At 43.5% G+C, this 24007-nt stretch overlaps 1 protein-coding gene and 1 non-coding gene across 2 annotated transcripts in view; both read left to right on the top strand.

Moving 5' to 3' along the window:
* Positions 1-24007, top strand: part of Srcap (Snf2 related CREBBP activator protein) — a 45357-nt gene that overhangs the window by 11449 nt on the left and 9901 nt on the right. Inside the window, 21 exon segments of the mRNA XM_027404557.2 lie at positions 1545-1767; positions 1882-2156; positions 4361-4454; positions 4833-4922; positions 7076-7255; positions 7337-7692; positions 7795-7972; positions 8235-8371; positions 8596-8765; positions 8889-9081; positions 10394-10530; positions 10623-10809; positions 14298-14467; positions 14809-15074; positions 15244-15531; positions 16094-16258; positions 16522-16707; positions 16927-17193; positions 17516-19008; positions 23365-23630; positions 23766-23968. Of these exon segments, the coding sequence (XP_027260358.1) occupies positions 1545-1767; positions 1882-2156; positions 4361-4454; positions 4833-4922; positions 7076-7255; positions 7337-7692; positions 7795-7972; positions 8235-8371; positions 8596-8765; positions 8889-9081; positions 10394-10530; positions 10623-10809; positions 14298-14467; positions 14809-15074; positions 15244-15531; positions 16094-16258; positions 16522-16707; positions 16927-17193; positions 17516-19008; positions 23365-23630; positions 23766-23968 (5524 nt within the window).
* Positions 3649-3778, top strand: LOC113830850. The gene has a single exon (XR_003483138.1). It is a non-coding gene; the product is annotated as a small nucleolar RNA SNORA30/SNORA37 family (small nucleolar RNA).

The following is a 24007-nucleotide window of genomic DNA, read 5'->3' as shown; positions in this document are numbered from 1 at the left end:
ATTGGTTTTCCTGGAACTATCTCTTATAGACCAGACTGGTCTCGACCTCACAGAGATCCACCTGTCTCTGCCTCCGGAGTGCTGGGATTAAGGCGTGTGCCACCATTGCCCGGCTAGGTAGAAACTTCTTTTAAAGATTTATTTATTTTGTGTGTGTGTGTGTGTGTGTGTGTGTGTGTGTGTGTGTGTGTGTGCGTGCATTTTATGTGCACCACATATATGCAGGTACCCACAGAGGCCAGAGCAAGTTGGATCTCTGGAAAGTGGAGTTATAGGTTATTGTGAACTACCTCACATAAGTGTTAGAAACCAAACTCAGGTTCTCAAGAAGAGCAATACATGCTTTTAACCTCTGAGCCATCTCTCTGTTCCCAAGCCTCACCACCCCCTCCACACAGGGTTTCTCTGTGCAACAGTCCTAGCTGTCCTGAAACTTGCTTTGTAGACCAGGCTGGCCTCAAACTTACTGAGACCCACCTGCCTCTGTCTGCCAAGTTCTGGGGATAAAGTTGTATGCCACCACTACCCGGTTCTATTCCCAGTCTTAAAAAAGACTTTTATTTTCATAATTTTAAAATTATATGTGTATCTGTATATCAGTATGTGATGTGCACATGAGGTTGGTGGCCTTGTAGGTCAGAGATGTTGGGTTTGAAGCTGGACTTACAGGCAGCTGTGAACTGCTAGATGTAGGTGCTGACATTTAAACTCCAGTCCTCTTTAAATGTAGTATGTGCTCGTAAGCTTGGAGCCTTCTCTCCAGTCCCCAGCCCCACTTTTTAAAAATTTAAATTATTTAGATTATATTTATTCATATGTTTATATGCACATAAGCCATAGCTTATTTGTGGAGGTTAGAGGACAACCTGTGGGAGTTGGTTCTCTCTTTCCCGCTCTGGGTCCTGGGGGTTGAACTCAGGTTGTCATGGAAATAAGTACCTTTACCTACTAAGCCATTTTATCAGCCTCATGTTTTTACTTATTGTTGTTTTGGTTTGTGTTTTTGAGATATTGTCTCTGCCTAGCCCTTGCTGTTCTGGAACTCCATCTGTAGACCAGGCTGGCCCCCAAATCACAGAGATCCACCAGCCTCTGCCTGCCAAGTGCTGGGGTTAAAGTGAGTGCCGCCTTGCTTTTTTTTTTTTTTTTTAAGGTCCAACTTGTCGGGCGTTGGTGGCTCACACCCCAGCACTTGGGAGGCAGAGGCAGGGTATCTCTGTGAATTCGAGGCCAGCCTGGTCTACAAGAGCTAGTTCCAGGATAGCCTGCAAAGCCACAGAGAAACCCTGTCTAGAAAACAAAAAAACAGTTCAACTTGTGATGGATTTGCTGATCTTCTTCAGCTCCTTGATACTAAGTTGGACATCTCCCTTGTATGTATTCAGTTTCTGTGTCTCTTAAAGTGCTGTATAAATCACAAGCCCTTTAAGGGATTTTAGCTTTCTTTTCTGAATAATCAGGCCAAAGGCCTGCTGTAAAGGTATTATTCCTAAAGTTTTGGCTTTGAATATGTGGGTGACTGATGCCTTTTGTGGTTATGGTAGGTGGTACAATTCAAACAACAGTCCCGGCTTGAAGAAAAGCGTAAGAAAGCCTTGGACCTGCACCTGGACTTCATTGTGGGACAAACTGAGAAGTACTCAGACCTTCTGTCTCAGAGCCTTAACCAGCCACTAGCCTCCAGCAAAGCTGGCTCCTCCCCCTGTCTTGGTTCTTCCTCAGCAGCATCCAGTCCTCCACCCCCTGTTTCTCGGCTGGATGATGAAGGTGTGTGTGCTCTTTGGTCCTGTTACTTTTCCCAAGTGCCCTTTCCAGAGCTGAAAAACCCACCCTGTGGCTTGCAGGGCCCGTGGACTTTGTGACCTTGTTCTCCTGCTATAGATGGGGACTTCCAACCCCAAGAGGAAGAAGAGGATGATGAGGAGACCATTGAGGTTGAAGAACAGCAGGAAGGCAATGATGCAGAGACCCAGAGGCGAGAGATTGAACTGCTTCGACATGAGGGAGAACTTCCACTGGAAGAGCTGCTCCGTTCCCTCCCCCCTCAGCTATTGGGTGTACCTTCCAGCCCCTCTCAAACACCCTCATCTCATGACAGTGATGCCCATGATGGGCCTGAAGAGAATGTTGAAGAGGAACCGTCTCAGGATTTGGAGGTATATACAGAAGAGGTACAGAAAAGAAGATTAGAGGGGAAATAAATGGGGGGGTTTCATTTCTGAAATCCTGGGCTTAGGTTGATCCCAAGTTTTGAGAATCAGGGTTGAAGGCAGTTGGGGTTTCATTGCTAGAGAAAATGATGGTTTGGGTCAAGTTACAGCCTGCAGTTGGCATGGTTTCTAATAATACAATGGAAACATTTATTGTACTTTAAATTTTCTAGGGGAGGGCTAGAAAGGTAGCTTAGTCGGTAAAGTACTTGAGTTCACTCCCCAGTTTCCTACATAGAAAATGGATTTGCAATGGTATGTTTCAGGAGGCTCTGTTTAAGAGGTAGACCTTAGGAGCATCCTAGGGCTTGTTGGCTAGCTTGTCTAGCCAAATCAGTAAGCACCAAGTTCATTCAAGAGTGATTGAGGAAGACACCAGACAATGAACTATGGTTTCCACAAGCATGCAAAAATGTGCAATTATACACACATATATAAGTTGTTAGGTAATGTGGATTTGGGAACTGTGATGGTCTTCTTAAAAATCTCTTGGAGAACTCTCTCTCCACTTTTTTTCCAGATGGGCCTATTCACACCCCGTCTACTCTTTACAAATAAAACTCTTAAGTGGGGTTGGGGAGAGATCTCTTGGAGCTGCATGTAGTGTCACACACCTTTATCTCAGCACTCAGGAGGCACAGGCAGGCAGATCTTGGAGGCCACTTTGATCTCCATAGTGAATCCTAAGACAGCAAGAGGTACATTGTGATTCCCCTCTCTCAAAAAACACAAACACAAACAGAAAACTCTTGGACCTTTGTACCATTGGTCTTAATGCATGTTAAGGATATTTTTAAAATTACTGTTATTGTTAATTTTGAAACTTTATATACCCTCAGCTGTAATTATGTATAGATTTGTGTGTCTCTGTGTGGATATGTATATATGAGTAGATGCCCACAGAGGCTAGAATCTTCAATTCCCCCAACCTAGAGTTTATAGACGGCTGTGAACCACCTGATAAGGGTAGAATTGAACTTCGGTTCTCTGGAAGAGTAACAAGTATTCTTCTTAACTGATCGGCCATCACTCTGGCCATTTATTTACTTTTGAATTTCATTTTATTTTTTGGAGACAGGGTGTTGCTACATGGTCCTGGCTGGACTGGCATACGTGTAGACCTAAGAAAAAAATTAGGGTTTGTGGGTATGCATGTAGAGGTCAGAAAACATGCGTTCCAGGGATTGGGTTATCAGGCTTACTAATGACCACTTAACCATTTCAATGGTCCCCTCACTCCCTTCCTTTAGTTTTTCTTTTTGTTTTGGTTTTTTTTTTGTTGTTGTTGTTATATTTTGTTTCTGAGACCGCCTCACTATCCCTAGCTGGCTTGGAACTCATTATATGAACCAGCTGGCCTCAAATTCAAAGAGCTCTGCCTCTAGAGTGCTTGAATTAGGGCATGAGCCACCACACCTGGTCCTGCTTTGTTTATTTCCTAGCACTTTTCACAGGTCCTCCCTTCGTCAGTGGGGTCAGGATTTGGTAGCTGGTGCTGAGAGAAAACCCTTGATTACATCCTTGCCCTGATACTGTACCAGAGGCAGCTGTTACTCAAGGGAACAGAAGTGCTTTTCTGATCTTTTTAAAAAGATTTTATTTATTATGTATACAACATTCTGCTTCCATGTATATCTGCAAACCAGAAGAGGGCACCAGATCTCCTAACGGATGGTTGTGAGCCACCGTGTGGTTGCTGGGAATTGAACTCAGGACCTCTGGAAGAGCAGTCAGTGCTCTTAATGTCTGAGCCATCTCTCCAGCCCGACTTTCTGATCTTGAACTCTGTGCCTTTCACTTAACTTATTTGCTTAATTGTTTGCTTGTTTGTTTAGGCTTTTTGAACGGGGTTTCTCTGTATAATAGTTTTGACTGTCCTGAAACTTGCCTTGTAGACCAGGTTGGACTCAAACTCACAGAGATCCCCCTGCCTCAGCCTCCCAAGTACTGGGATCAAAGGTGTTTGCCTCCATGCCCAACTTGTTGTTTGACACTCTGGCTGTCCTGAAACTCACTATGCAGACCAGGCTGGTCTTGAACTTACAGAGTTGCCTCTGCCTCCCAATGCTAGGATGAAAAGCTTTTGCCACAACAACCCAACTTTGTGCTCAAATGTTAAGTTCTCCCACTTTTTACCCTTTCCTGAACAGGTAAACCCTCCACCGTCCTCTGATACACAGTGCAACCAACAGCATTGGCATCCAGATGAAGATGATGAAGAGTTTACTGCCAATGAAGATGAAGGTCAGACCTGTTTTGTCTTTTTTGTTGTTTGTTTTCTTGGGACAGGTCTATTATGTATCCATGGCTATAGAACCAGAACTGGCCTTGAATTCACTTGTGTCTGCTTCCAAGTGCTAGGGTTAAGGGCATGTGTCACAATGTTCTGCTCTTTTGTAATTAATTGTGTTTATTTTTTGACATTCCATACATGAGTATAATGCATTTTCATTTCTCTCACCTTCCACCCTTGTCAACCTTCCATCTTCCCTATACATCCCTTTCCTACATTTATGTCTTTGTTTTGTTTTCCACCGAGTTTTTAGCCAGGACTGTGTGTGTGATCATGATTTTGGAACTATCCTTTTGGGCTCACCAGTGGAAACTTCATTCTCTTTGTAGCAGAGGATGAAGAGGACACCATAGCAGCTGAGGAGCAGTTAGAAGGAGAGGTGGATCATGCCATGGAACTGAGCGAGCTGGCTCGAGAAGGTGACATTTACCAGATACTTTACTGAAAATCTATTTTCTGTCTCTCCTCTGAAGAAAATTGTTGGATAAATAGACAGTAAATCTGATATTTTTGTCTTTGTAGCTTTACAAACTAATTTTTACCTATGGTTCTCATGTAACTCAGGTATAATGACAAAGAGATTTGTAAATGAAAGGCACTTATAAGAAGAGTTACTGTAGCAGGATATGAATAATATTTGGCCAGAATTTTAAAAGGGTGGTTCAGTGGCTCAGGTGACAATGATAGCCTCAGCATTACTGGTTTGGGTATGGTGGCTTGGTATCTGGTTAATGAAGATCCTGCCAAGTAAAGCTTGAGCTCAGACTGGTAGAAGAGCCTGGACATGGGCGCTCTGAGAAATCAGTAGAGCTTTTAGAAAGAGAAACCTGGGGCTGCAGAGATGGCTCAGAGGTTAAGAGCACTGACTGCTCTTCCAGAGGTCCTGAGTTCAATTCCCAGCAACCACATGGTGGCTCACAACCATCCGTTATGAGATCTGGTGCCCTCTTCTGGTGTGCAGATATACATGGAAGCAGAATGTTGTACACATAATAGATAAATAAAATCTTGAAAAAAAGAAAAAGAAAGAGAAACCTAAGAAGGGTCGAAACTTCTGAGAGACCGCAAAGAAACACTATGATGATGTGATCAGGTACCATGAAAAGGAGATTGAGCATCTGCAGAATAAGAAGATAAGTCTAAAACCTGAAGATTAAATGCACACTATTGTTCATTTGTATAGAACCATAGTTTCTGAGTAATTAACATTTGGTTTGTGTGCTGCTAATAGATAATAAGTTACTATCAGTGAAAAAAAGGCTTTTTTCCTGTTGTTATCCTGGTTTGTTTTGTTTTGTTTTCATTTTTTTTGTCTTAATTTTTTTTTCAGATTTTTTTTTTATTTGAATTAGAAACAAGATTGTTTTACATAACCATCCCAGTTCCCTTTTCCCTCCCGTCCTTCCCTACCCCCCCACCCACCCTATCACATGTCCTTTCTGCTCCCCCTGAATGGTGAGGCCTTCCATAGGGTGTCATCAGAGTCTATCATATCCTTTGGGATAGGGCCTAGGCCCACCCCCAAAGTGTCTTGGCTCAGGGAGTATTCCTCTATGTGGAATGGGCTCCCAAAGTCCACACCTATGTTAGGGATAAGTACTGATTTCCGAAGTTTCCTCAATGAAACCCATGTTCCTGGGGTCTGGATCAGTCCCATGCTGGTATCCCAGCTATCAGTCTGGGGAGCAAGAGTTCCCAGATGTTCAGGACAGTTGTTTCTGTGGGTTTCACCACCCTGGTCTGGACCAGTTTTCTCTTCACTCGTCCTTCTCTGCATCTGGATTCCAGTTTAGTTCTGTGATTAGTTGTGAATGTCTGCTTCTACTTCCACCAGCTGCTGGATGAGGGCTATTGGGTAGCATATAAGTCAATCATCAGTCTCATTATCAGGGGAGGGCATTTCTCATTAACAGAGGAGGGCTCTCCTCTGTTGCTCAGATTGTTAGCTGATGTCATCTTTGTAGATCTCCAGACATTTCCCTAGTGCCTGATTTCTCTGTAAACCTAAAATGTCTCCCTCTATTATGGTATCTCCATTCTTTTGTTTGTTTGTTTGTTTTTGTTGTTTTTTGTTTTTTGAGACAGGTTTTCTCTGTGGCTTTGGAGACTGTCCTGGAACTAGTTATTGTAGTCTAGGCTGGTCTTGAACTCACAGAGATCCACCTGCCTCTGCCTCGAAAGTGCTGGATTAAAGGCGTGCACCACCAACGCCCAGCTGGTATCTCCATTCTTGTTATCTTCTATTCTTCCCCTGACTCAACCTTTCTGCTCCCTCATGTCTTCTGCATCCCTCCTCTTCTTCCCTTCTTATTCTCCTAGCTCCCCCTACCCCACCCTACCCCCCATCTCCACCACCCCCGTTCATATTGTCCTTCTCTGGACAGTGCCACACTTACTATGATTGTTATAAGGATTGGTTTTATTAGCTGATCCTAAATGTAAACTCCGTAGTCTCCCTGTAGATCTGGGCCTGGGAGATGGCACTTAGGTAAAATAAACAAGTACCACTCAAATAACTACTTTGCAATCCTCGCAAAGGAACCAAATGTTTACTTCTCTTTTTCCCTATCAGGTGAGCTTTCTATGGAGGAGCTACTGCAGCAGTATCCAGGGGCCTATGCCTATGATGCATCTGCTCCAGGCTCTGGGAATAGCGAAGAGGAAGATGAGATTGAAGCCAATAGTTACGACTGTGAACTAGAAGAAACAAGAGAAGTTGAAGAGGCAGCTCAAGAAGACAGCAATCAGTCAGGTAAGTATGTAGTTCAGAGGATAAGGGAGGGGGGGCAGCTGTTGGAGGAATAGCTTACTAAGCTTTGGTATTGTGATTTAGATTCTGCTGAAGAGCAGAGTGAGAATGAGGAAGATGAACATTCTGAGGAGGAAGAAATGAGTGGGAGTTCACAGTCAGAAGAATCTGAGTCTGATGAGTCTGAGGATGCTCAGTCACAAAGCCAAGCAGATGAAGAACAGGAAGAAGATGAAGGAGATGATGATGACGATGACAATGATGATTTTGGGGTGGAATACTTGCTTGCTCGGGATGAGGAAAGGAGTGAGGCAGATGGGGGCAGTGGGCCTCCTACCCCAGGTCCCACCACCACTCTCGGGCCCAAGAAAGAAATTACTGATATTGCTGCAGCTGCAGAAAGTCTCCAGCCCAAGGGTTATACTTTGGCCACTACCCAGGTATCCATAGGTTACAGTTCCGCTTTCTCATATCTTGACTTTATTGTTTCCTAGTAATAAGTGCCTCATTTCCACCATGTGTGATAATCTCCTCTCTGTTAGGTGAAGACACCTATTCCACTTCTCCTACGGGGCCAGCTTCGAGAGTATCAACACATTGGCCTTGACTGGCTGGTTACTATGTATGAAAAAAAGCTTAATGGCATTCTTGCAGATGAGATGGGACTGGGGAAGACAATCCAGACCATCTCCTTGCTTGCTCACTTGGCCTGTGAGAAAGGTAGATTCTTGTTGGGGCCTCTTGGATAATTACTGGTGGGGAATCTTATTTAGTAGTGATTTCACCTGAAGGAAAGTGAAAAATACCTGTTCTCTTCCTGCTGTCTTGGTAGCTTCATTGAGTCTTGTCAGTAACTATATAAGGAGGACAACATAGGTGCTGACATCTTAAGCAGCATCAGAAGATGCTAGTCAGGGTTCTGTTTAAGGAGCCAGAACTGTAAGGCCTACGTAGTCTTATTGTCTTTTCTTTTGCTAAACAGGTAACTGGGGTCCTCATTTAATTATTGTTCCTACCAGCGTGATGTTGAACTGGGAGATGGAATTAAAACGTTGGTGTCCCAGCTTTAAAATCCTCACTTACTATGGAGCTCAGAAAGAAAGGAAGCTCAAGCGGCAGGTTTGATATTCCATGTGTCACTTCTCTTAATAGTTTTAGATCCTTTCCTCATACACATTACTTTGCCTTAGTTTCCTATGGTTCTATTCTCTTGCTGGTACTGTTTCATTTCTTCTAGCCTGGTTTCTGTCCTTGAGTACTTTAACATGCATTCCCTTCCTCTTTGTGTTTTTCTGTGTGCTTTTCCCACTTCATCATATGCTGCTTTCTTTTTGACCTCTTAGGGCTGGACCAAGCCCAATGCTTTCCATGTGTGTATCACATCTTACAAGCTGGTGCTACAGGATCACCAGGCTTTTCGTCGAAAGAACTGGCGCTATCTCATTCTGGATGAGGCTCAGAACATCAAGAATTTCAAGTCCCAACGGTGGCAGTCACTCCTGAACTTCAACAGGTAAAGATGAATATAGAGATTCATGGGAGAGTTGTTTTGCCATGAAGGGTTGGCTACCTGGGTTAAGAAGTATATTAAAGGTGGTCAGAAAGTTGGGATTTTCATAATTCCTTCTCTTTACAGCCAGAGGCGCTTGCTGCTGACAGGAACTCCCTTGCAGAATAGCCTCATGGAGTTGTGGTCCTTGATGCATTTTTTGATGCCACATGTCTTCCAGTCTCATCGAGAGTTCAAGGAATGGTTCTCTAACCCTCTAACTGGCATGATTGAGGGAAGCCAAGAATATAATGAAGGTCTAGTCAAACGCCTTCACAAGGTAGTGCTTATATTGTTGTAAATGTATTAACAATAGTAAAAGCTAAGGGCAATACCTAGTAACGATTTAGAGGGAGAAGTCAATGCGAGGCTGAACTAAGTTGTCAGGTTGTATTGTTCCAGAGAATAATCATTGCCAAGCTGAGCAGTCTTGCGTTAGTCATTCTTTGTTTTCTGTAGTTGGGATATTTTCTTTGAGTCTTGTTAGTGATTTCTCTTTATCTGGACAAATTTATTTTTTAGATTTTTATTTTTATATGTATAGTGTTTTGCCTGCATATGTTATGTACATCATACACCTTGCCTAGTGTTCAAGGGAGTCAGAAGAGTGTGAATACTCTGGTAATGAGTTACAGACAGTTGTGAGTTGCTGTGTGATACTGGGACTTGACCCAGGCTCTCTGTAAGAGCAACCGGTGCTCTTAACCACGGATCCATCTCTAACCCCAGTCTGGATGTGTTTAATGTGTTCTGTTGGAGTTTTTGTTGTTGTTGTTGTTGTTGTTTGTTTTTTTTGACACAGGGTCTCTCTGTGTAGCCCTGGCTGTCTTGGAACTCCATACATAGACCAGGCAGTCTGGCTTGGATTCACAAAACTGAAACCAAGAAGAAGAAGAAAAAAAAAATGCTTTTTCTTTCATTGAGCTGTGTATTACACAGAGCCACAGATTTTACTCAGCTTCTCTCTTAGATTATTATTTATTTTTATTATTACCTTGGTAAGGTTTTCATTAGGTTGCTCAGATTGGTCTTGAATTCCTGGGTCCAGGTAATTTACTTCACTCTTTGAAAGTGGCTAGAATTACAGTCACACAGGTTATCATGCCTGGCCTTTTTTTTTTTTTTTTTTTTTTTTTTGGTTTTTCGAGACAGGGTTTCTCTGTGTAGCTTTGGAGCTCTGGAGACCAGGCTGGCCTCGAACTCACAGAGATCCGCCTGCCTCTGCCTCCCGAGTGCTGGGAATAAAGGTGTGGGTCACCAACACCCGGCCATGCCTGGCTTATTTTTGTAATCATGTGACAGTCATTCCTCCAGATATAATTTGAGTCTTCTCTCTTTCAGAGTTAGTTTGCTCTTGGTGCATCTTTGTATGTTGATGTATAATTATTTTTGTGTTTGTCATCTTTATAAACAGTAAATTACATGAAAGGAAGATTTGCATCTGAGTGTAATTGTTATCTGACATGCTTGATGACAGTTTGCTGATGGATTAACCCAGTATGCTGCCTGTTCTGGGGCCAAGAACCATCCAGATGGACTATGGGGAGTTTAGTGCCCACTCTTCTGTTAGCAACCTACTTACTTGCTTTTAGGTCCTGCGACCTTTTTTGCTTCGCCGAGTTAAGGTGGATGTTGAGAAGCAGATGCCCAAAAAGTATGAGCATGTTATCCGATGCCGGCTTTCCAAGCGCCAACGCTGTCTCTATGATGACTTCATGGCACAGACCACGTAAGGGAGGACTGAGGGCAGACCCTGTTACTCTGGGTTAGAATCCAGGTAGCTGTCAGAATGTCCCTTATTTATTTTTCCTTTCTCCCCAGAACTAAGGAGACACTAGCTACAGGCCATTTCATGAGTGTCATCAACATTTTGATGCAGTTGCGGAAAGTCTGCAATCATCCAAACCTATTTGACCCTCGACCTGTTACCTCCCCTTTCATTACCCCAGGCATCTGCTTTAGCACCGCCTCTCTGGTGCTAAGGGCTACTGATGTCCACCCACTCCAGGTATGTAGTTGCCCCTAAGGTTAGTGGTTTCTTATCCAAACCTCCTATCTCTTTAGGATCTGACCTTTTGCATGTTTACTATTTCTGTATTTTGTCAACTCAGTACTATTTTCCTAGCTTCATTATTTTCTAGTCACGCGATCTTTGGCAAGTTAATTATTAGCTTAAGTTTCTCCTTGTCCATAAAAGCAAGAATTGTAAGGTCTAGTGTGCAGTGTACCTGAGAATCAAGTTAACACTTTTTGAAAATGTAAGTCATATCTATAACTATTTGGTAAATAATATTTTTTCTTATTCCTTCCATTTCTTTCTTTTTTTTTTTTTTGAGACAGGGTTTGACTATGTATCCTTGGCTGATTTGGAACTCACTATATAGACCACGCTGAAGAGATCTGCCTGCCTCTGCCTCCCCCATACTGAATCAAAGACATGCACTCCCAGGCTTGGTCTTTCCCACCTTTTGAGATAGGGTCATCTACATCAAATTCCTAATCTTTCTGCCTCTGCCTTCTCAGTACTGGGATTACAGGCATGTGCCATCAACCTGAATCCCTTAATTTTGTAATTGTGGTAAAATATAGTCAACAAAATTATCACTTTAACCTATTTTAAGTCTACATTTCAGTAACATCAACAACATTTATGTTGTGTAGTCATCTCCACCATCCATTTGCAGAACTGCTTTTGTTTTCTCAAGCTAAAACACTGTACCTATTGAGCAATTGTGTCTGTCCGTACCCCCCCACCCCCGTCCTCTGACATCTACCATTTTATTTTGTTACTGTTATGAAGTCATAAAGTACTTGTTTGTTTATCCACACTGTAGCATATGTTAAAAAAAACAATCCTCCCCCAATCCTTTTTTCTTTTTTTTTTTTTTTTTTGAGATAGGGTTTCTCTGTGGCTTTGGAGGCTGTCCTGGAACTAGCTTTTGTAGACCAGGCTGGTCTCGAACTCACAGAGATCCACCTGCCTCTGCCTCCGAGTGCTGGGATTAAAGGCGTTTGCCACCAATGCCCAGCCCCCCAATCCATTTTTAAAGTTAATATTCCTTCTTAAAGAGAATATTAGGCTTGGGGTATAACTCAATTGCTAGTGTGCTTGCTTAATGTGTACACAGCATTGAGTCTGATCCCCATCACTGTATCAGCTGAACACATACGGTGGTCCATACTTGTGAGGTGTGAAGGTTACTGGATTAAATATTCAAATGCATCCTCAACTGTATAGTTTTAGACTAGCCTTGCAGTACCTGAGACTTTGATACTGAGCCAAAAAAGGTTGGGTTATTTTTATCAGTCACATTATAGTTGCATAGTTTATAATCCTAGTGTTTAGTAGCAGTCTAAATAACAAGCTTTACATAAATACCACACCTCCTCCCCCAGATAAAAGATGCTGAAAATTAAGAGGCTGTAGTTAACAAGATTATGGAGAACAAACAGGTCACCATAAAACACTTGGTTAACATGTATTAGTATTCTCACACATAAACTAGAAAGAAGCTAGGGAGGGAAGTAGCTCCTTGGAGATGTTTTTCCTTTACCCTTTTCTTTCTTTTTCTTTTTGGTTTTGGTCCTGGCTATCTTGGAACTCACTTTGTAGACCAGGCTGGCCTCAAACTCAAAGAGATCCACCTGCCTCTGCCTCCCAAGCGCTGGTATCAAAGGCGTGTGTCACCACCACTCAGCCCTTTACTCTTTTTCTTGAAGTGCAAAAAAGGTCAGGAGCCTGGTATCCAGCAAAGTGATACTGGTTTTCATTTATACAAATAGCCTGGAAACGTGGCAGGCTGTGAGGTGACCTGTCAGTCCCTAATTCAGATTCAGCTCCTGAATGAAAGTGGTAGAGTTACTTCTGGGACTTCTGTCAGAGTCATGGAGCCATTTTGGATGTAAATCTTGATGATAATAACTGAGCCTCTTATTCTCATCATACATATGGTGCTCCTTGAGAGTGACTAGTTAAGTAAAAAACCTGGACCTCTGCCTAGCCCTTTCCCACCTTCCCTCCTTTCTCCACTGGGGGAAAAGAAAAAAGAAAAAACAAAACCTGGTTTTCCCTTTGTAGCTTAGAGGCTATGATTGCCAGTTTCTCAAAATGGGATATTAATGTCCCTTGTAGTGGAATTAAGTGCCCTCTCACAGCATGGCTATTAGGTAGACAGGATTCCTTTTCCATACTAATCAGCTATCCTGTTTAGGGGAGAGCAACAGAAACTAGAATTCACAAGGCCCACAGTTTTGTCCACTTCACTTCCTCACTTCTCTTCCAGAATATATGCTAGCCTTACTTTGACTTTGAAGAATTGGCTCACTGTGGGGGCTAGCAGCCTGGGAGTTTTTATAGGGCTGGCCAGCAGGGTGGAAATCAAGGAATTCCAGGTGAGAATTTTTGTTGGTGAGGCCAAAGCCAAAAAGTGCTTCAGATGCTCTTCTCAGACAGATTTCTTTTCTCAGAATAAGTAATATTTTATTCTGTGGATAATGCCACATTTTATTTATCTGTGAGTGGACATTTGACTTGCAGATTCTACCATTTGAATGAATTTGTTTTTTAAATTTGTTTATTTGAGACAGGTGTTGCTATGTACAGGTCATTCTTGAACCCAAGACCTTTCTGCTTGGCCAAATGCTGAGGTTACTGGCTTGTACTGTCATACCCAGCCCATCTTTTAGCTTTTATGAACAATGCTACTATAAATATACAGATAGTCTGAGTTCCTGCTTTCTCATTTGAGTCTGTGCTCAAAGTTGTGCCAGGAATGGTGGCACAAGCTTTTAATCCCAGTACTTGGGAGGCAGAGATAGGTGGACCTCTGAGTTTGAGGCCAGCTTGGTTTACAAATAGAGTTCCAGGGTACCCTGGGCTGTTAACAGAGAAACCCTGTCTCGAAAAACCAAAAAGGAAATAAACAAATAATACCAGTTTAAAACAAACGAAGTTGCTGTGTCATGTAATTCTATTTCTAATGTTTCTAGGAGCTGCCTTATTTATCCATAGCTGCTGCTATATATTTTATATTTCTACCACCAGTTTTTTAGGGCTTCTGTTCATATCCTTTCCAAAGGATTTTTTTAAAGTAATAACTGTTAATATGTGAAGTGGTATTTCATTTTAGTTTTGATTTTAATTTCTCTAATGATTGTTGTTGATCCTCAACGTCTTTTCATGTGCTTATTGATCATTTATGTCATTAGAAATGTGTATGTATCCAAGACATTGCTGATTTTTTTTTTTTAACAAAAGCAGTTGTTTTGTCATTAAGTTCTTTGTTTACTTTGGAAATTAACCTCTTGTCAGATATGTGATACACAGGTGTCTTGGCTTTCTGTGGGTTTCCTTTTCACTCTGTCCTTCCATTCACAGAAATTTCAATGTCCAGTTTGTCAGTTTTCTTTTTCTTCTTTTTTTCTGTGACATCTTTACTTTTGATGTCATATCTAGGACATTATTATCAAAATGGTTCCATGTGTTTCTTGTGGCAGCGAATTGACATGGGTCGGTTTGATCTCATTGGCCTGGAGGGTCGAGTCTCCCGATATGAGGCTGACACATTTCTACCCCGCCACCGTCTTTCCCGACGCATTCTGTTAGAGGTAGCTACTGCTCCTGATCCCCCACCTCGACCCAAGCCTGTCAAGATGAAGGTCAACAGGTACATGCATTAGGGAATGGAGAATTTTTTTTTTTTTTAATAAGAGGAGGAATTGGAATAGACATACTTGTAAACTGTGTTAATGCATACAGGTTGCTTCAGAGTGTGAGGGATTGGGGGAGCAGAATGACTGGAATATCTGAGAGGGACTCCTGTGTTGCTGATGTTTTTGTTCTCCTTGGTACTTTCTGGTTATCTCTGGTTCCCTGTTCTCCTTAAGAGGGGGGAGGGTCTCTCTTCTTTCTTCTTTTTGTGTGTATAGCCTTTCTGCCTGGTCTTAATTTCTTTTGTTACTTATTCTCCTTCTGTGTCTACTGATACCCTTTAATTTTTCCTCACAGGATGCTGCAGCCAGTGCCCAAGCAAGAAGGCCGTACAGTGGTGGTGGTGAACAGCCCACGGGTGCCTCTTGGCCCTGTCCCAGTCCGTCCCCCTCCAGGCCCTGAGGTCTCACCCCAGCCCACCCTTGGTCCAGTCACCCCAGTGCTGCCAGCACCACTCATGGTGTCAGCTACACCTACTGGAACCCCAGTTGTTCCTGCATCCCGACCACCTGGACCTGTTCTTTTGTCTCCCTTGCAGCCAAATACTGGTCCTCTACCCCAGGGTGAGTTGAAAACAAATGTAATGGGGTTGCTTCTGGGTGCAAAGTAGTGAAATTAAAAGGATTAGGGCGTATAGCTCTCAGTAGGTTAGAAGGAATGGTAGTATGGACGCTTTTGCAGCCCAGCTAAGGTGTTTGTCAAGATGTATCTGACATATGTTTCTATCTGTAGTGTTGCCATCCCCCATGGGAGTCATGAGTGGAACCTCACGGCCTCCCACACCAACCTTGTCACTGAAGCCAGCCCCACCTGCCCCAGTTCGCCTGAGCCCAGCTCCACCTCCAGGCTCCTCTAGCCTGTTGAAGCCCCTCACAGTGCCTCCAGGCTACACTTTCTCTCCTGTTGCTGCTAATACCACTTCCACCACCATAGCAACTGTTACCACCACAGCAGTGGCAGCTCCGAATTCTACACCACAACGCCTCATCTTATCTCCTGAAATGCAGGCTCGTCTGCCCTGTAAGTTATCAGGCCTATGTAATGAGGGTATTCAGATACAAAAAGCTACATGCTAGAGAACTGTAGGAAAAGAGGAACAAAAAAACAAAGTTCTAGGCAGCTAGTTCACATTAGGTGTTTTTGCTTAGATAATGGTAAATCATAAAAAGAGACCTCAAGGAATTCACAGTTTGTTCTATGGGGGAAATGGCCCATACATGAGTGAATAGTGGCAAGCTTATCGAGATAAATATTTGGAGGATGGTGATATAATTCAGTGATAAATTACTTACCCAACATGTATAAGACCCTGAGTTTAATCTCCTGGATGCAAATCATGAGAAAAATAAATTAGGGTAAAGAACAAGAGGTAGTGGTTGCCTGGTAGCAAGCCATTAAAGAATAGAAAGGAAATTAAGACAAATGGCACTGGACACAAAGGCTCTCATTGGAGGCTTAATTTGTTGAACATGATAAATTATGGGAAAGGTTTAGACTCAGGAAGATAGGTGTTTTGTGGGGGTCTGAGATGTGGTTTTGGACAGCATGAGCCCTGTGTACAAAAGTCTTTCTCTGTTTGTAGCTGGAGAAGTAGTCAGCATCGGGCAGTTGGCCTCCTTGGCACAGCGTCCAGTGACGAGTGCTGGGGGAAGCAAACCTCTCACCTTCCAAATCCAGGGCAACAAACTGACTTTGACTGGTGCCCAGGTGCGCCAGCTGGCTGTGGGGCAGCCCCGCCCGCTGCAAAGTAGGTAAAACCCACCCCCTGTCCTGCCTTTTTCCTCTTGTCTTCTCTGTTTGTGTGACTTTTTAGATGTCAGCCTTTATGTTTGCTTTGGTGGGTAGGGCCAGAGGGAATGGTGGAAGGGGTCTTTGCTAAAAATAGGAAAAAATAATTCTAGAGCTGTTACTTCTTGCCTATTCTCTCTCTTGCTCTTGCCTCTGCCCTCAGGCTGATAGGTGCTTCTTTCTTTTTTTCTTTCTCTCTTTCTCTCTTTTCCCTTAACCCAGGGAATGTGGTGCACCTGGTGTCAGCAGGGGGGCAGCACCACCTCATCAGCCAGCCTGCCCATGTGGCCCTCATCCAGGCCGTGGCCCCGACCCCTGGCCCCACCCCTGTCTCTGTGCTGCCTTCTTCGACCCCCAGCTCCACCCCTGCCCCCACTGGCCTCAGCCTTCCGCTTGCTGCTAACCAGGGTGAGGCTCTTGGCCTTTGTATTTATTCAGCCCTTACCTGGCCTTGGTCCTTCCAGGCATGTCTTAGGCCAACTGTGTGTCTAGCCTTCCCTCAGTGTTGTTTCTCTTGACAATATCTCCAGTATCTGTCTGCCACTTTTTCTTTCCCCTGAACTACTTCCATCCTTCGGGTCTCTCGTTTCTGTTCTACCTTCCTCTCAATGTAGCTTCTTCTTGCAGTGCCACCATCCATGGTGAACAATACAGGTGTGGTGAAGATCGTAGTAAGACAGGCCCCTCGGGATGGACTTACTCCTGTTCCGCCACTGGCACCAGCACCCCGGCCTTCAAGTTCTGGGCTTCCAGCGGTGTTGACATCACGGCCTACATTAACCCCTAGCCGTCTAACCACACCTCCTCTGGGTACTACTCGAGCCCCTATACCAACACCCACTCTGGTGAGGCCCCTCCTCAAGCTGGTCCACAGTCCTTCGCCTGAAGTCAGTGGTGAGTTTATAACTGCTGAGGTCAGAAATTTTTTATCAGAAATAACACATTGGTATTCCTGAAGGTTTCTTAGTCACACTAGATCCCTTTGTCTTAATTTTCTATGAGTCTCAAGCCTTGACCTATTTAAGAGATATTTGTCAGAATCTTAGAGAAAGGCCAAGCTACTGTATTTCTTAAATTTTTGATCTCATGTTGTGGAAATGAAGGTTTTCTGGGATGTTGGTAAAGCTTGTGGCTTAATGGAAGGGTTGGGACAGGTGGTAGCAGGAGCAGAAAAATAATTCTTCATGAAGCTAACTTATCCTTTGTGTCTCCACAGCATCAGCACCTGGAGCTGCTCCCATCACCATCTCTTCTTCTCTGCATGTGCCGTCCTCACTCCCTGGGCCAGCCTCTTCTCCAATGACAATTCACAATTCCTCTCCCCTTGCTAGTCCTGTGCCCTCTACAGTCTCTGTCCCTGTGTCATCTTCACTTCCCATCTCTGTTCCTTCTACACTTCCTGCCCCAGCCTCTGCTCCACTAACCATACCCATCACAGCCCCCTTGCCTGTTTCAGATTTAGGTCCAGCTCTGTTGACTAGTGTGGCTCCAGCACTGGCTGTTGTCTCAGCAGCCTCTGGACCACCTTTGGCATCAGCTGGGGTTTCCCCATCAGTGTCAGCCTTGGCTCTAGGTTTGGCTACTACTCCAGCTCTGTCCCCACCTCAGACATCTGGTCATTCTCTGTTGTTGGCTACCACGTCTTCACATGTTCCAGGATTGAACTCACCTGTGGCTCCAGCATGTTCACCTGTCCTGGTGCCCGCTTCAGCTTTGACCAGTCCTTTCCCGGTATCACCAAGTTCAGCTCCAGCTCAGGCTTCCCTTCTGGCTCCAGCACCTTCTACATCTCAGGCTTTAGCCTCCTCTCTGACTCCTATGACAGCTTCACAGACAGCAATCCTGGGCCCTTCTCCTACTCCTCCTCTGGCTCCACTTCCAGTCCTGGCTCCGTCACCAGGCTCTGTTCCTGTTCTGGCTACATCACAGACTCCAATTCCAGCTATAACACCACCATCAATGCCAGGAACCCCTTTACCCTCATCATCACTGGTATCAGTTTCAACTCCTGTATTGGCTCCCTCATCAACAACTATGGTATCAACCCCAGTTTCATCACCTCTATCAAGCCTGGCTTCTACTCAGACATTGACCTTAGCCCCAACTTTAGCAACTCTTGGTGGATTGTCTCCATCTCAGACACATTCTTTAGGAACAGGGAGCCCTCAAGGGCCCTTTTCAACTCAGACATTGTCATTGACTCCAGCATCATCCCTGGTTTCAACACCAGGGCAGACACTGTCTTTAGCATCAGGAGCACCAATGGGTCCAACTCAAACACTGTCTCTGGCTCCAGCACCCCCTATGGCCCCAAGTTCTCCAATAGGCCCAAATCCAGCTCACACACTGACTTTGGCTCCAGCATCATCATCTGCTTCACTCCTGGTCCCAACTTCAGTGCAAACACTGACTTTGAGCCCTGCTTCAGTTCCTGTGTCCACTCTGGGTCCAACTGCCACCCAGACTTTAGCACTGGCCCCAGCCTTAACACAGGAACCAACTTCCCAGGCGTCTTCCCTCATCGTTTCAGCATCTGGTGCGGCTTCCTTACCTGTCACCATGGTAAACCGGGTATCTGTTCCCAAGGATGAGCCCGAAACACTGACTTTGCGATCTGGTCCTCCCAGCCCTATTCCCACTGCTACCTCGTTCAGTGGGCCCCGGCCTCGACGCCAGCCCCCACCACCACCTCGTTCCCCTTTCTATCTGGTAAGTTTTACTTCCACAAAGGAATTGGATATTGAGGGTCTTTTTGTAGGTTTTATAGAAGTTATAATGCTGCCAGGCCTTGGTGTTGCACACTTTTAATCCCAGCACTCGGGAGGCAGAGGCAGGATGATCTCTGTGAGTTCGAGGCCAGCCTAGAGCAAGTTCCAGCACAGCCTCCAAAGCCACAGAGAAATCCTGTCTCAAAAAAAAAAAAAAAAAAAAAAAAACCAAATAAGTATCTTCTCAGAAGATGTTTAGTTTGTGTTTTGGTACTAGGAATTGTACCCAGAACCAAAGAGTAAACTCAACAGTACAAAATTAAATAACCCAGGATCAGAAAAGTCCAGATCTTACCCTGTCTTTTTCTACCTATCAGAGATGTTGTATATTCTTTACTAAGCAAAAGTTTCCACCAGTGAGGTATGTCACCAATGCTTGCCCCCTCTTTTTTGTGTTGGTTGGTTGGTTTTCTTTTTGGTTTTTTGAGAAAGGGTTTCCCTGTATTGCTTTGGAATCTGTACTGGAACTTGCTCTGTAGATGAGGCTGGCCTGGAACCTACAGAGATCCCCCTGCCTTGGCCAGTGCTGGGATTGTGCACAACCATGGCTAAGAACAATTTGGTAGCTTTAAAGACAAACTAGAATGTAGGGGAAGCTGTAGCCACGCCTACTTAGGGGCTGGCTACAGGTGTGCCTGACCACGCTTGTGAAGGCTTGGTCAGAGTGACATAGTGTGACTGCGTTTGCGCTTTCGGTTTCACTTTGCTTCTTGATGGACAGACTGCTGCCACTCCGGCTGGCTAGGTCGCTCTGTAAGTAAGGCTTTTCCCTATTAAATACCCTTATATTTCTACCTGACTCCGTATTGGTAATTTCCCACTATACTAGAAAGACATGGGAAAGAAATAAATCAAGGTCTTTAAGATTTCCAAGCTTCTCCAAAGCCACAGAGAAACCCTGTCTCCAAAAAAAAAAAAAAAAAAAAAAAAAAAAAAAAAAAAAAAAACCTAAACAACAACAAAAAGATTTACGGGCTGGAGAGATGGATCAGAGATTAAGAGCACTGGCTGCTCTTCCAGAGGTCCTGAGTTTAATTAAGTTCATTTACATGAGCATAAGTGGGTGGTTATTAAACTGTGGCTGGCTATATCATTGAAGAAAATGACTTTCCCTTTCCCCTTTAACTGCTCCATCTTGAGTAGGTAACACAGCATGTGAGTTCATGAATGTAGCAACTGTGTCATATTTACAAGACATTTCACAGCACTCTTTCTCATTATCCAGCCCTTATATTCATTTCTGTCCCTCTTGATGTTTTCTGTGCTATAAAAAAGGTGATGACCTGGTTAGGGCTGAGCACTTTACAGCTATTCTCAGCACCATGACAAGTTACTACTCTCTGCATACAGAACCTTCTCTGCCCAAGGATGAGAGCAGTGCTGATCTGAGTACGAGGTGACCTAAACACAGAAATAAATGTTTAGTGTGCAGCTTGGCATTGTAAACTCAAGTCCTCAGGCTTGTGTGGCAGTATGTTTACCCACTGAGCCATTTTACCAGTCCAGCTATGAACTTTTGGGCAGGTTTAAAGTACCAACCTCCTTCCTGTGGAGGATGGATACCTCAAACCCAAGCAGAAAGCAAGTGATACCTTCATAACATGCCACTGTTAAACTAAGGGGCACATCTTTCCTGGCATGTTGATTTTATAACTTGAAGGGTTCACAGCTAGAAAAGGCCATCACTGATTTTACTCCCCTAGTAGTTTGTTGAACATTTTGTGGCACCATGACATCTAGGTCCTACCCATAATGTGTAGAGTCTTCTGCAATAGGTTTTTACTATCTCACCTTGTTGGAAACCAAGAGCAATGGAAATAGTCTTGTTTGGGTGCCTTCTGTGTCCTCCCTGACCAACAATTCATAGGTAGATAACTCATACCTGGCAACTGGATATCATTTGATAACTTACGAATAGTCTTATCCACCCATACAAGTTACCTGCTTATGCCTTATTTTTTTTTCTTTCTTTTTTCCTCCCTTGTGTGTCGGCTGGAGAGTTGGCCTACTGGTAAAGAGTGCTTGTTTTTGTAGAGGGCTGTAGTTTAATTCCCAGTACCCACATGGTGATTCGAAACTCCACGTTCCAGGGGATACAACACCCTCTTCTGGCCTCCAGGGTACTGCATGCGTGTGGTGCATAAACATACATGCACACAAAAATACCCATACACAAAATAATGAATTAAAATTATGTGTTTGTATGCTTGAGGGGGAAAGAGATTTTAGGAAAGAACATCGAGGGTCCTCTATCACTGTTCACTGATTTGAGACCTGGCGCTCTCTTTGAATCTGGGATTTACATTTTCTTGACTAGCCTGGAGTCAGCAAACCTCATGATACCCTGTCTGTCCCCTTCAGTGCTATGACCACAGGCATTTGTGAGAATGATTAGTATGTTACTTGGGTATTGGGATCCAAATTCAGGCACTCAACGATTGTAGAGCAAGCACTCTTAAATGCTAATTCATATTTCTTACCCATTTAATTGTATATACACACACTATTTTTATTTATTTTGAAACAGGTCTCTTTAAGTAGCCCTGGCTGTTCTGGAACTCACTATGTATACCAGGCTGGCCTGGAATGTGTGCCCTGAATCTTTTTAAATTAGCTTACAAGTTTCTTTTATCTTCAGCTTTAGTTTTGGTTAACCTTCCCCTTATCCTCTGTTCTCCCCCCCCCTTCCCCACCAACATCCCTTTCCATACCTGATAGTCTCCTCCTATTGCAGTGGTTCTCAACCTCCTTATTGCTTTGTCCTTTAGGGCAGTCATGTTGCGATGACCCCCAGCCATATTCTTGTTGTTACTTCGTAACTGTAATTTTGCTACTGTTAGGAATCATAATGTAATTATTTGATATGTAGGATACCTGATATTCAATCCAGATGTCTGACTCTGTTTAAGTCTACCATGTTTTGCCACTATGAGGATTGTAGAACTATAGAAGCTAAAATTCTGTTAACTTTTTTCGAGTGTATCTTCAGTTCCTACTGTGGTTCATGAAAGAATTCACTGAAAAGTTATGCTTTAAAAACAAAAAACACTGTTGTCCCTCATGTTTAGTATGTTTGTGAATGCTAAATACTAAAAAAATATATATTTGTGTTGGGGGTATGTGTGGTTTATCTTGTCAGGGAGCATGGAAGCAGTTTGATAAATATGACTAATTGGGAACTATATAACTTTAAATACATATTTCTATGAATAATATATTTTATAAATATTATGTATTTGTAGAGTTTTTGGGTTGAAGTTGCTTGACTTATCATATGCTTCTAATTGGAATGTTAATTTATTATTATATGCCTTAGTGGTTATATTGGTTGAGGTAACTATTATGTACATGTAAGGAAAAAAATAGTCTTTTATTTATGCAATGGATGATTTGATTGATTCTTATGGGCCACCCTTTCACCCATTTGGATATATGTGGTAGCACCCGTCTTTAATCCTAGCACAAGGAGGTAGAGTTTCAGGATGGCCACAGCTACAAAGAGAAAAACACTGTCTCAAAAAACAAAACAAAAAAACCCCTCCTTATTTCATGCTTCCCCATTCTTCTTTTCTCATTTTTTGCTGTTTTAGTCAGTCCCCACCCCCCTGGGTTTTCCCCCCTGTTTGAAACTACACCCCCTTCAGAATGCTGAATTAAAGGCAGCACACCTGGCTCAACATGTGCTGATTTTTAAATTACATTTATTTGCTTGTTTATTTATTTGTGTGTGTGCATGCAAGTGTCCATTCATATTCTATGGACCTACTGTAAGAAAATTAGGTGTCCTGAAGTTGAATGTAAGTTGAATGAAGTAAATTGTCACAAATCAGTCATGCTACAGATTGTTGGATTTCTTGGTCTTCATTTGATGTCCAGGAGCTCTGCTTTAATAGGCATTACCAGGAAAGATGCGTTTTCGCTTGTAGAGGATGGTTTCATTCAATGTTGTGAAAACAGTCATTCTCATTGACAAGTTTTAAACATGATGAAGCACACAGTATCTGCCCTCGAACTTACCACCACAGACTCCATCTATAAATAAGAATCTAGGGGGCTGGAGAGATGGCTCAGAGGTTAAGAGCACTGACTGCTCTTCCAGAGGTCCTGAGATCAAGTCCAGAAACCATATGGTGGCTCACAACCATCTGTTATGAGATCTGGTGTGCAGATATACACGGAAGCAGAATGTTGTATACATAATGAATGAAAAAAATTGTTTAAAAAAAAAGAATCTAGGTCTTTATAAAGTTTTGTTGTAAACTCTTGAATACACCAGTTTTTGTTCTTTCTTCTTTAGGATTCTCTGGAAGAAAAGCGGAAGCAGCAGCGATCTGAACGCCTAGAACGGATTTTCCAACTTAGTGAGGCTCATGGAGCCCTGTCACCTGTGTATGGGACTGAAGTCCTGGATTTCTGTACCTTGCCCCAACCTGTTGCCAGCCCCATCAGTCCTCATTCTCCTGGCCCAAGCCACCCCATCTTTTGGACTTATACCGAGGCTGCCCATCAAGCTGTACTGTTTCCCCAGCAACGACTAGACCAGCTATCAGAAATCATTGAGAGGTTGGCAGGGCTAAGTGATGATGGGAAGTGGGTCTTGGGGCTTCATGGATGTAGTTCTTAGGGCTAAAGAAGGAACTAACTTCTGTGATATTTTAAAGTCATATCTTTTACATTGTTTGCTTTTTTCTTTCACAGGTTCATCTTTGTCATGCCTCCTGTGGAGGCACCTCCCCCTTCCCTGCATGCCTGCCACCCACCTCCTTGGATGGCCCCTCATCAGGCAGCCTTCCAGGAGCAATTGGCCTGTGAACTTTGGCCCCGAGCCCGTCCTTTACACCGTATTGTATGTAATATGCGTACCCAGTTCCCTGATTTGAGACTCATCCAGTATGATTGTGGTGAGTTTTTGACCGATGGAGGACCCTCAATATTTTCTT

This window comes from Cricetulus griseus, chromosome 3 (assembly GCF_003668045.3).
Source record: "Cricetulus griseus strain 17A/GY chromosome 3, alternate assembly CriGri-PICRH-1.0, whole genome shotgun sequence".
Classification (NCBI taxonomy): domain Eukaryota; kingdom Metazoa; phylum Chordata; class Mammalia; order Rodentia; family Cricetidae; genus Cricetulus; species Cricetulus griseus.
Note: the sequence above shows the minus strand (reverse complement) of the source record. Positions and strands in the feature narration are given on the sequence as shown.